The sequence below is a fragment of the Cibotium barometz genome, chromosome 1, assembly GCF_041138505.1.
Source record: "Cibotium barometz isolate CiBa-2024 chromosome 1, ASM4113850v1, whole genome shotgun sequence".
Lineage (NCBI taxonomy): Eukaryota > Viridiplantae > Streptophyta > Polypodiopsida > Cyatheales > Cibotiaceae > Cibotium > Cibotium barometz.
The window spans coordinates 19,656,398-19,668,924 of NC_141046.1; the positions used below are offsets into that span (position 1 = coordinate 19,656,398).

At 45.0% G+C, this 12,527-nt stretch overlaps 1 protein-coding gene across 2 annotated transcripts in view; it reads left to right on the forward strand.

The window, feature by feature from the left end:
* The window catches only part of LOC147641699 (UDP-Glycosyltransferase superfamily protein), a 118,657-nt gene that overhangs the window by 79,888 nt on the left and 26,242 nt on the right, over positions 1 to 12,527 (forward strand). For both annotated transcript variants that reach the window (XM_086798604.1, XM_086798594.1), the window contains exon 7: positions 1,758 to 1,924. In XM_086798604.1, coding sequence (XP_086654730.1) covers positions 1,758 to 1,924 — 167 coding nt within the window. The remainder of the gene's footprint in view (positions 1 to 1,757; positions 1,925 to 12,527) is intronic.

Below are 12,527 nucleotides of genomic sequence, written 5' to 3' on the forward strand. Positions count from 1 at the left end.
TTCAGTGGCGCAGGCTTATGCTGATGATTTCTTTTTCTTCCCTAAAAACACTCGCAAGATTTGCAAACCCTTATGAGGGCTCTCCGATTGTTTGGAGAAGGTGCAAGATTGTTCATCAATTTCCGCAAATCCAAATTACTACCACTTAGAGCATTGGATTGGCACAGTTTATTATGCCTTGGACATATTTTTCCACCAATAGACATTGTTAGACATTTGGGTTACCCATTGCGATGGAATGTATTTGTTAGTGATGCCACATATTAGGTCTCTCAGAAGATGAAAGCAAAATTGGAATACTAGCAATTGCCTACTTGGCCTTTATATGTGTGACTGCGGATAGTATAGTCCAATAGAGGATAGTATATTCTTTATCATGTTTTGGCAAGAAAATCAACTCTGTTGTCCACCTTTTTTGCCCTGGAGCAACCTTGGACGTTGATGATTGCAGCTGTGTATTGCAGTTAAAACATACACTTTTGGTAGATGGCAATGTACACATTGGGATTTGCTTCTTGGAAAGCTGCAAGGGAAGATACCATGGTGTCCTTTTCACTACTAGACTGATAGTTGATTGGTAAAAAGTCCTTCAGTACTTTGCATTGGTTTGGAAGACTTTCAGAGATAGGCAACTCACCGAGATTGGAGAGTATTCACTTGAGCAGAGTTTCTTTGGAACCTCTTGTAGTTCAGGTTCCAAGGAAAGCCTTTTTTCTTTCCACTAAAAATACACGTCTAATCCAGGATGTTGTCTCTCCAGAGGGAAGAATACTTACATTACCGTACGGTACAAAGGATATGGAATTTGGGCATGCATTATTGGCCTGTTTTGTAGAAATTAGAGCTTTGTTGTAGCAATTTGAAGTGTTTCCTCCTCTCATTCGAGAGAACAGATTGTTAGATTGGATGTTGCAAAGAGATGAGCTTTGTTTTCTGAAGTGCCTATGTCACAGTTCACTTTGTCTGAATATACAGATTGATTATTCCCGAGCTGTGGATTGCTGCTCATTCGAACAAGCTTTGGAATATGGATAAGACAACCAAGTGGTGGAAACAAAGTCTCTAGAAGATTTGGACCAATAAATTGCCATTAAAGTAGAGTTTTCCTTTGGCAATGCTTGGTTGGTATGCCTGAACCTTCTGACCTGCCCATCAGTGCTACCTGTTGGTGAAACACTAGCCAAAAGAAGAATAGCTTCTGTCTCTTGATTTAGATGCTCAAATCGCAATGAGACCGTGTCTCATTTACTATGGGCTTGTTTGGATACCGAGATTTCTTGCATAGATTATCTGTTTCTTTGGTTGCCAAATTTCCAGGATGTTGCTTCTCTAAGCATTTCTGGATCTTTGGGAGATATTACCAAAGATTGGCTGATTATGCATGTTCCTTGCTTGGACACGCTTTTGGGCACTTTGGACACTTTGGATTGGCTGCAGTCATCTGATCTTTCACTCCACACAGATTGACAACAAGTACTCGTATTTTCACCAGTCTTTGTGCCAATCTCTTTATGATTGCCATAGACTACAAGAGATGGACCAGTTGCAATTAGACTTGTTTTTCCACTATTTTTGATCTTGAAGAAGTTTTCCTCACTCTTGAGGACTTCTTTCCTTGTACAATGAAGCAATAGAACATTGCTTTTTACAAAAAAAAAAAAGTGTGGAAGGGGGCTGGGTGCGGGAGGGTGTGTGCGTGTGCACTTGTTTGTTGTTCTAATAACCTTCTTAGTTTGAAAGAATGTGTTTATTTTCAGGGGGCTATGACGAACGGCTCAAGGAAAATCATGATTACCTCTTAGAACTCAAGCACCTTAGTGAGGAAAAAGGAATCACGGAGCATGTAGTGTTCCTGCCATCATGCTCAACAACAAAAAGAGACGAATTGCTTGCTATATGCTTATGCCTTATTTATACTCCAACAGTAAGTGCTACAAACTTCATGGTGGAATTTTGTTGAAGATTTGATAAAGGAAAACCCACATTTACACGCACAGCTTGCTTCTTGCATAGGCTTGAATTATATTATCAAGTGTTACAAACTTAATTGTACAAACATGCTCAAGTCATACAAACTTAATGGTGCACACGCACGCAGGCACACACATGCTGCATGCTTTTGTTTGGCATGTGAAAAACTAAAGGTGATTGATAGATTGTGCCTTCTATGTAAAATTTTAAGTGGTTTGGAGGAAGAGCCTATCAGAATTTCAATACATAGTGTGCATAATGAGTTCTAATAAAATGTTTTTGAGAGTTTGAACAGCTTCCAGAGCATGAAGAAGATGCAAAGGAATGCATCAATCAACCTAGTGAATCCTTATCCTAGAGAAAACATAAAAAGTAGTGTTTTAATGTGCACCACTGTATATTTCTAAGCAATACAGCAGAAGACTTACACATAGATTAACAATAAGCACATGAGAGATAACACTAATCCTACTGCTCTTGCAAATGCACAATACACAAGAGATGTAACCCTAATCTACTGCATACTGCAAAACATGAATATATACAATGACGACCTAATGCTTGCATTCTTGCCTATAACTGCCTCAGGCTGTGCAGGGGGTTCTTGCCAACATGTGAGAGATGCCCAACATGGTCTTTAACTTGCCCTTTTATAGTGGCAAGGAGCTGGTTGGTTGGTAGGGTTGGCTGGCTGGCCAACTATGCCGACTGCGCATGACTAGATACAATGTATCTAAACGTTCCACATTCAATGAACTTGGGTGTCGGCTTGTGGAACTTGTGTTTGGGTGTCCCAAAACAATTCCAATCTGCCCATACTCTTCCTCACATCTTGCCCTTGAGGTGGCTGCAAGGAGGAAGCATGTCCACATGGCACTTACATGGGTGATGCACGTTACATCCCCTAGTGCTAAACCTGGCTCCAAGCTCTGTTCTCCTCCTTATTGATTTTGGAGAGACTCTCTTGAACCTCCCTTCAGGAAGAACTGTTAGCTACACTCTCGGGAAGTCTTTGGTGTGAACAGGATCTATCCATGGGCACTTTTTGCCCTGATTGTACAGGGTTTTTTTTCTCGTGGGAACACAGTCCAGTGTGTTGGCCTTTTAGGCTTAGGTCTTATATTGTACTTTGTACTTTTCATTTCATTATGAACAAGTACAACTTTCCAGCACACTCTCTCCTTCGCACTCACTTTTTCTGTTCGAGCCGTGTGTGTGTCTCTATGTGGTTGCAGAGCTTCCCCCATACCCAACATTGGTATCAGAGTGGGCGTACTCCTTGCCTTCAGCTCCTCGCCAATGCCTAAAGTTTCTGTGCTTTCAGATCTGCACCAACATTGCTGTACACATCCCCTGCTGCCTAGCGCCAACTTGCATCTGCTGCCCTGCGCAGCCCTGCAGTTGCCGCCCATCGATTGCTCCGTCCACTGCTCCGCCGTTTCGCCTATGCCAGAAGGCTCGTCCAGGTGCTAATTAACGAAGCCCCAAATCAATTTTTTGATTTGGGCATCTTTGCCTCCTTTGCCCTAGCAGTGCCCATCCACCGGCTGAGCCACTTGTTCCGCCCGGCGCCGGTGCCACTGTTGTAGAGCCCATTTTTCCAAGTTGAATTTTTTTAATGTGTTTTTGCACGGGTGCATTCCTCATTTTTTCTCAAGTCTCCCAAGCCGAAGAATCTAGAATCAGAGCCCATTTAGGCCATCAAAACCCTTCTGCTAATTTTCAGCTTTTCCAAAAATAGAGCTGAATTGAGCCGTGAGTTGAATCCGGCATTCCTTGTGCTCTCTTTTCGTGCACTCGGCATCGACATACGACATTCCGACACCCATCACTGGGGTCTTTTTTGGTCATCAAGCCTCTATTCATATAACTTTTCTATCCCTACACTCTGTCATTTCAATACACTTGCAAGTCCTTGTCATTAGACTAAGAGCAAGGCACATGTTCGTTGAGATCCACCGGCGTCAAAAGAGGGTGGGGACAAGAAGAAATGGTGCAACTATTGCAGAAAACTTGGACATGTAATTGAAGAATGTAGAAAGCATATTGCGAGTGAGCAAAAGAAAAAGCAGCAAGGTTTGGTTGCTACCATAGATGACGCTAAGGAAGAGGCCAACTTGGCCCATGATGAGTATGCATTGCTTGTCACATGTAGTACCATGTCTACTATATGTTAGTTTCTGATGCTGATTGGTACTTTGATAGCGGTGCTACAAAGCACATCACTTCATGTAAGCTGTTTGCCACTTTGCAGGATGCACCTAAAGGTGGTACATTGATGTGTGCTAATAATGCATCGTATGACAATAAAGGAATTGGAATGTACTATGCAATGTCGACATTTTCACTCTACATGACACATTGTATGTACCTGGAATTCATAAGAATGCTACGAATGGCCTTGAGAACCATGCCCTTTGTGAAGAAGGAGGAGGTGTTGGGGCAAGGATCTAGTGGTGGGGGTTAGGGGTCGCTGATGGGGGATATGATACAGTGAGCGGGCATAGGAGTGCCATGTGTCAAGCAGGCGATAGGTGTACGGGGGGGCTATGTTCTCAGAGTTTCCTCTAGGCCTCTTTGCAATTCGGCCCTAAGAAAAGTGGGAATAACTCATCCTCTTTCCAATCGTAGAACTCTTGTTTCTTGCGTTGGGTGAGCCGTCGAGAAATCCATTGCGCTTGGCGCCTCATGATTTTCCCAATCCATACCTCATGCCTAAGACAGGAGCGTGTGGCTCGGAATTCGTTATCATACCAACAATTATGGGGCATGGAATTGCAAGGTGGCTTGGCGGTAGACCGCCTCGTGCAAATGAAAGAAGTGGTGGCGGATGTGTGGAGTATGGTGGTGAGCTGTGATGTGAGGGTGGGTGGGGGGATAGTAGGTTCCACATCTTGGAGTTGGCAGTAGATGTGGTTGGAGTAAACAATGTCAAGTTGTGATCAAAATGGACCTGGGTGTAATGTGAGATGGGGGGTGGTGGTGGAGGGACGGGTGGTGTACAGGTAAGAGTGAAAGAGAGGTAGGCATGGTCAGCTTCAAAGGGGGGTGGTGGGATGGAGAAGTCAGGGGAGAAGGTGTACCAAAGCCGGAGATCCCATAAGGTAGTCCACAGTGCTAGTACCTCCTGAGTGAGGGAAGGAGGTGAGGGCATCGGAGGATGGCCATTGGGACATCCCGTTACGGATAATGAGACCATGTGCAGCTCCCAGCTCTAATAAGAAATATCTCCCATACACCGTGACCTCCTCATGGTCATGTGATGATCTCTGCAGCCCCGTTTCAGTGATGTCTAGCTCCTATAGTCTGATAGGGTCATCCAGATCAAGCAGTGGGACCTGTTGACTCTCCATCCTGTGTTGAAGTCGGTGAGCAGCATGACTTCCCCCAATTGTGAGAACTCCATAATATCCCCATATAATGGTAAGTACCGTGACTGGCCATGCTGTGCGGCGTAAGGGGAGTGGTGGGTGCAAAATGACACACAGCAATGTGGATGACTCTGTCACTGCTAAGTTGCAGCTGCACCCAAACATACCATGCATCCTCATCCGTTCGGACGATGTTGAGAATTTGTCAAAGATGGGATCTGAAAAGAACAGTTACCCCTTCGGAGTCACGTGCTCCTCTTGATGTGCGGGTCTCACCTCGAAAAGGTGACACCCACTCATACCTGGCTATGTATAGTAAGCCCCTCTAAGGGCTTTGATGAGTCTATGTATAGAAAATGACATCCTTGCCTTCGTGAATCTCGCTCAAACCCCTTGGATTCGACCACAGGGTGCCATTGCAGTTCCATATTGCTAACCTTAAGTGTCTGGTCTGATAGACCCCGGGTCCGTATTTGGGACGGCGCTTAGTGATAATGACCCTACCATCTCTATAGATAGCCCATTTTCTTGCTCTACGGGCCTCATGAACTATCAACATTGCCTCTCTGATGTGCACATGTGTGCCCTTGAGGGCAGCTCGTCTGTCTAAGAAGGCTTGTCTGCTAGTGGCATCAGGGAATCTAATGATGAGGGGCCGCTCGCATGTCGTATCCTTGTCTTCCCTCCATGTATTTGCAAAGGGGGGGGTGATCCCATCCACTCCTATCATCTGGCAAAGCGTCATGGCATCCGCCTTGGGGGAAGCCCCTGCACTCACACATGGAGGGCCTTATCCTTTCTGCTTTTCTCCTCCTCGAGAGTCTCATGTATGATGCTATGTGGGGGTTTGTGCTTCTTCATCACCTCCACCCAATCTTTCTTAGTGGTCTGCAATTCTTCCCGCAACTTATCACTCGCAGCCTTCAGCTGCTCCAAGTCTGTCCTTAGACCCTCCTGAATATTTAGTTCCCCTTCCTTGACTGTAGCCTTTATGGCTTCCATTTCTGCCCAAAGTTCCCTATCATTGGGGCAGCCTCTGGCATTTCTTGTTGTTGCATCTGGGTCTCTTTCAACATCCGAATCTCCTCCTCCTGGTGATTCACCTTTGCTACCAATTCTTCAACCTTGTTATTCTTACCCTGTATATCCTTGCGGAGGCCTTCCAATTGTTTTTCATGTTGGTTAAGGACCCTGTCCAGCACCTTCTTTTGTCGCCCAGCTCGTTCTTAGTGTTTTCCTCCATTGTCTTGATGTATGCCTCCAGCTCTTGTAGGCTCATTGTGGCTTTCTCCCCCTAGTTGCTGCCTTGGGGACCTGAGCAAGGGTGGGTCGGCAGATGGATTGTAGTACAGCAGGCAGATGGCACAGACAGAGCTGGGTGCACAACAGGCGGATTCCGTGAACAAAAGGGGGGCGCACAACACAACACTAAAAAATCTGATCTAGGTACATGAGCAGAGAGCTGTCATATCACCCTAATACATCCCTCATGGGCCACTGTGACATGGTGCTCAAGGTGGTAAAATTGAGCCGGCGCGAGAAGGTCCTGCGATGATGGGAGATGAAATAGAGCCTCTATCACTATCGGTGCAGCCCCCATCTCTGCCCGCACAATCTCATGTGGTACTAATGCCTTACTCCTAATCATGCACAAGATCATCGCCCACTAGGGGCCTCTCCATCGGCTTCCACCCATCATATACCTCCTCTGTATCTATCTCGGCTGGCTCTCTCATCTGTCTCCTCTTGTGGTATAAGTTGGGACCCGAGATGGGGGCACCATACAGTAGTGCAGGTGTAACTAGAGTATCAAATAGCCAAAGCTTCGTTCTGGGCTCCGAAAACTGTAATTGTGAGCATTGCCTCTCTAGCGAGCCAAGGGCTGCATATCCCCTCATCAGTCTAGCTTCGGCCGCCTTCCACATCAAGAACTGAGGTCCAGCAAAAGTGATCTCAGGGTATACATATGAGGTAACATACTCCACAGGCTCCACTGTATGTAAACTGTACTGCAGATCTACCTATCCATTGTGGGGAGGTCTGCATCCCCTCTGGTGAATTAGAAATAAGAACAATATCATCTGCATACAAGAGGATCGGTATGAGAACTCCTGCTAAATTTTCTCTTGGTCCTCCCTGTCTGTCTATGTAATTCGAGATCTCGTCAATGTATAGACCAAATAGAGTAGGACACAACGGGCAGCCCTGCTTCACCCCGATACTGTTGTGTATGATCTCTGAGTTACCTCTTGGAGCCCGTACTCTGCCTGTGACTGACTCATAGAATTCAATGACCCCCCAAAGCATCTCTGCTGGCACTCCCATATCCTGCAGTCTCCTCATCAGTTTGGCCTATGGGTGATCCTGTGGATGCCAACATGGTATCAGAGCCACTATCTCCATCTTGATCTTCTTCATCACTCTACCCCCATGACTACATGATTCCCATCATCGCCATGAAGAACTTCCAGCTCTCCATTTTCCTGCTACCGTCACATGTGTGTTTTTTTCTCATGCTCTCGTACGTTTTTTTCTCATGCTCTCGTACGTTTTTTTTTCCCCTTGTGCTTTTGCTATTGCCCGTCACCACTACATCAACTACTCTGACGCCTTCAGTTACCAGTCCACCTTCTACCTTTGCATCAGATAAGCCCTCTCCAACCTCGTCGTCTCCTGCTGTGACTCACGAAGTGTAAAAACCCACAGCCACCCTGCGCCACTACTTTGCCAATAGCAGCGCTTCTACTGCACCAGAGCCTTGCGTTTTTTGTCTGTGTTTCTTTTCAAAGCCCAGCCAACATCAATTTGATGTTCCACCACGACTTCTACTGCTTCGGCCAGCCACCTCTCCAACTGTGTGCCTGGCTGTGCCACCTGTTGGCCTTCCTCGGAGTTTTCTGGAAGTTGCGTTTTCCTCCACAGCAACTTTGGCTGCGTTTTATGTTTGACAGAAGCTGCTTCTCAGCAGCGGGTTTCCACTCCTGGTGGCTGCCATCTTCTAGCACAACTGCTACGTGGCCTTTTTTTTTTAGGGCCTAAAAAAAGCATCATAGAGGCATACAACAAGACCAATAGTATTTGCAGATCAACGTTCAGACGTTTTCAGCAGTGTCCATCAAAGTTTTGGGGTTTTTTCCAAATATGGTAATGATCATCAAATTGAAGCTTCAAAATCATCAAGACTTTGGGGGTTTTCAGAATCTCAACCTCCTACATCACATTGGAACTCCTACATCAACAAACATCTGGGGATTCTCATCTGCAGTCATCCAATCGAGCTGTTCCAGGTTCTCTGCCTTGGCCATCATGCCAGAAATGAGTGTAACTATGAGTACTGCAAGCACCATCACGACGCATCTGTTCTTTGCAAGTATACATCCCACACTTGACCATCAAGTGTCCTGGAAACAACGTCGAAAAAGGATATTCATAGGCATTGAGGGGGGTTTCTTCCTCTACGTCTAGTTCCCGTTATGTTCAAGTCTAGGGTTCTCTGCCCAGGTGATATCTAAGTTATTTATATTGGATCCTTTTGGATTATGTAATGCCTTATTTCTATAAAAGGCCTCTCCATCATACCCTTTTTGCCCCTTCTTTAGGCGAGGGGGGGTTGTTTTGGTATGCTGATGTAGGCTGTCTTTGTCACCTAAGGCAAGACCTAACCTTTAAGTCTTTCGCCAAGAACATGCTTGTTAAGCCATTGAGCCACGCTTGTTGAGCCTTTGAGCCTTTTGTGCCACGCTCACTGGCCTCTGAGTCTCAAGTGGGGAACACGTTGGGAAGAGCAAAAAGAATCTGCCTGCACAGCATCTAAATCATTGAAAACATCCAGCCCAAGGCACCCAACAGTCCTACAGCTATCCTATGACTCTCTGTTGATTCAGTTGGACACCTAAACCCTCTCAGTCTGAATCAGCTGACCCACCAAAATGTCCTCCTAGGTCAGATCTGACTCTTAGCAACCCTAATCTTTAGTCCTAACACCTCAGCTGACCTCCTCTAATCATCTGCTGACCTAATATGATTCCTGACTGCCTGCTACTGAGCCGTGTTTTATTTCGGGTGACTTTATCAGATTCAAGAAGCTTCGTGTCCCTCCAGATCCAGCAACCCTAAAATCTCTTGCTCCAAAGCCCTACTGAACATGTCAATACCTTTCTTCTGATTGTCAGCTGACTCGTGTTTGATCCAATTCTGACTGAAATAACTCAGCTGACTCAAACCTTTCCACTCCTGTGTCCTTTGACACTTACAAGCCCCCAAACACCCTAGACTCCTCAATGATGCAGCTTTATAACCCCTAATCTAACAGCATCTGACCCTCTACTAACTCTGTTAGATATCTTCAGTCCACAAAACGGTCTGACTCTGATAGACCTCTGACTGTGAGACTTGACCCTAATTGACTCCCTCTCAACTCAAAAAGACTAATTTTACTCTTCTACAACTTCAGCTGTCTGATCCTGGCACTGACCTGACACCATCTGACCGGTGGTGACTCTCATCTGATCCAATCTGATTCAGCGTTGACTCAGCAGACTACAGATCTTCACTCTCAATTGATTTTTTCTCAACAATCTGAGTCAAAACAACATAATCACCACAACCATAGCACAAAACTCATTCATCCACTCACAATATGCTCAGACCCAAACACTGTGTCTTCTTCAAACTTGCAAAATCAAATGAGTCTCAACAACCATGAGACCCTGGGCTCAAACAAGAGAAAAAAACATAAAACCGAGAGAACCTCCACAGCTTCAAACCTCTTTGATGGATTCTGCAGCCACCTCTGCAGATCTTCTTCAAACACAAATCAACGGTTGAGCAAAGTCTTGGGTAGCACCATGTTCCAACAGAGCTGCAATCAGAGATCCTAGGCTTGCCTCTGCAACCACCAGCAGACCCCCTAGACCCCCTGACTCACACCAACTCATTCAGCTCTGGTCCATCCCTCACCTACTCACACTGCTTACCCTCCTCAGTAGGTGTACTCTTGTTCTTCTCTTTTCTTCCTCCTTGTTGGCATTCTACACGCCCTTCTGCAAAAAACCCTTTCATCCAGAAAACAAAAAGACACTACTCTTCCTTTCTAAAACGAAATTGCCACCCGTTGCCTACTTTCCATTTTCATCATCTAGACCTCTCCCTGCGTACCTTCGTGCTGCTTAGTTTCCCTTTTTAGCAGGTACATTGCATTTCTATTTATTCATTTATCTTGGTTATATTGCTTTCATACTATGTCGACTACACACTATGTTCTAGACTAACATATGTACATCATATCTTTCAACAACCTGCCTTTTCCTCCTCTAAGCTTGTCTATGTCATGACTTCATAGGGTTCAAAAAACCTCTCACATATTTGTCCCAACCCCATTGTGAAATACTTTCAAGTGTTTCACCCTCTCTTCTTTGCTCTTTCTCTTTTTTTGTTTTTTCTTAGATCAAAGGGTCTATGTAGTCCTCTCCTTAGCAGCTGAGATACAACCAACATCCTCTTGGATCAAAAGGGTACAATATCACCCTCCATAGCCATTCAACTGAATTTACCCTCCCACTTGGATCAAACACCTATAAGTAACCATCATAGAAGATCTTTCAATCGAGATCACCCTCCGGAGCCTTGTGCAAAGACATACCACCAAAAACATCCACATGAACAATATGATCATCCCTTGTTGGCAAGCAAGAGCTCTCGCATTTTACAGCTCTCTCAAAGACGAGAGATCCTAGCATCAATGTTCCTAACTCAAGCCTCCTCTTCCTTACTTGCAAGATTGCAACCACATAAAGATAGACTCCCTATGCTCCAAGGCATGCATGCCACACATACTTGGTCACCCAAATCATCAAACCCGTTTACCTCTAAAAGTTCATGCATGTTTCCACTAACGACCTCACCTAGCATAGAGCCACAAGTCTCCTTAAAGCACTTCTCTTCCTGCAAAGTAGAATTTGCATGAAAATCATCATCACGTTTATCTTCACATCAACCAAGCCCTTGATTTTCTTCAAATACTCTACATCCTGCAAGCAACAACCCTTCCTAAACACATCACAACCACCTAGTTGGATATCCACATAACCCATATCCAAAGGCTCAGCATCATCTTCACCAACATTCTCATCAACCACATCCAAGTAAGTAACATTAATAGCATTAAGAAAGGTATCAACAATGCATGGAGAAGCATCATTTAGCTCAGCTTTCGGTACATTGGGCTCTATATCTTGAACATGATCTTGCTCAGCCACATGACTAGCCATACTAGCCCCTTTAATCTCACCTATATGCACCCCACACGTATCCACTTCCAGCTCTTACAAGCTCTGATCCAAATCCATGTCGTCATCCACTTCATCTGAGGATCCTATCTTTAAATCATACCTTTTCCTCTTCTCTTTAGGCCTGTCAACAAACAAGTCGATACAACCCTTGTACCAGTCTTGTCTTGACCTCATAGCAATCAGCTAGGGTCTTCCCAAAATGATGGGTTATGCCCCGACCCCTGCTGGCATCACATGCATATCAATCACTACTTTTTTCCCAAGAGCATTCAACTCCAAATCTTTGACCACACCAAGACACTTCACCTTTGAACTATTAGCCATCTTCACACTGAAAATAGACTTCCTTATCACCTCCAATCCAAGATCATACTCTTCAGTAATGGCACACATCTGGGCTTCGCCATCAATATAAACCTTGCTCACTTTCTTGTCATGAACCTAAACATCCACAATAGGCAATACATCAGAAACTTTCCTCAGTCGAACTACATTAGCCTTAGGTATTTTAAATCTAACTCTCCTAACACTTGCAAGCTTGTGCCACTGTCTCCTTATGCTAGAATTCAGCTGTGCAAAAGCTGACCATAAGTGATAGGAGACTATAAGGGGGCTGTCCTTCTCCCAAGTGGAAGTCATCCATGCCAATCTTCCTTCTTCTAGCCCTAGCTTTTCCTTGCTTGCTAGACTCCGCTTGTTCCATGGTTGCCTTCCCCTTCTCTTGCTTCTTCCTGGCTCTTGTTTCCTTACCTACATCCTCGGATTCCGACCTTTGCATTCTCGTCCTCTTATTGGCCAACACATCAGCCTTACCTTCCTCTTCCATAATTGCTTCAATCATATTCACATTACCCAATGGACCTTGAGATTGCACTTGTCCTAGTCTAGGCATTGG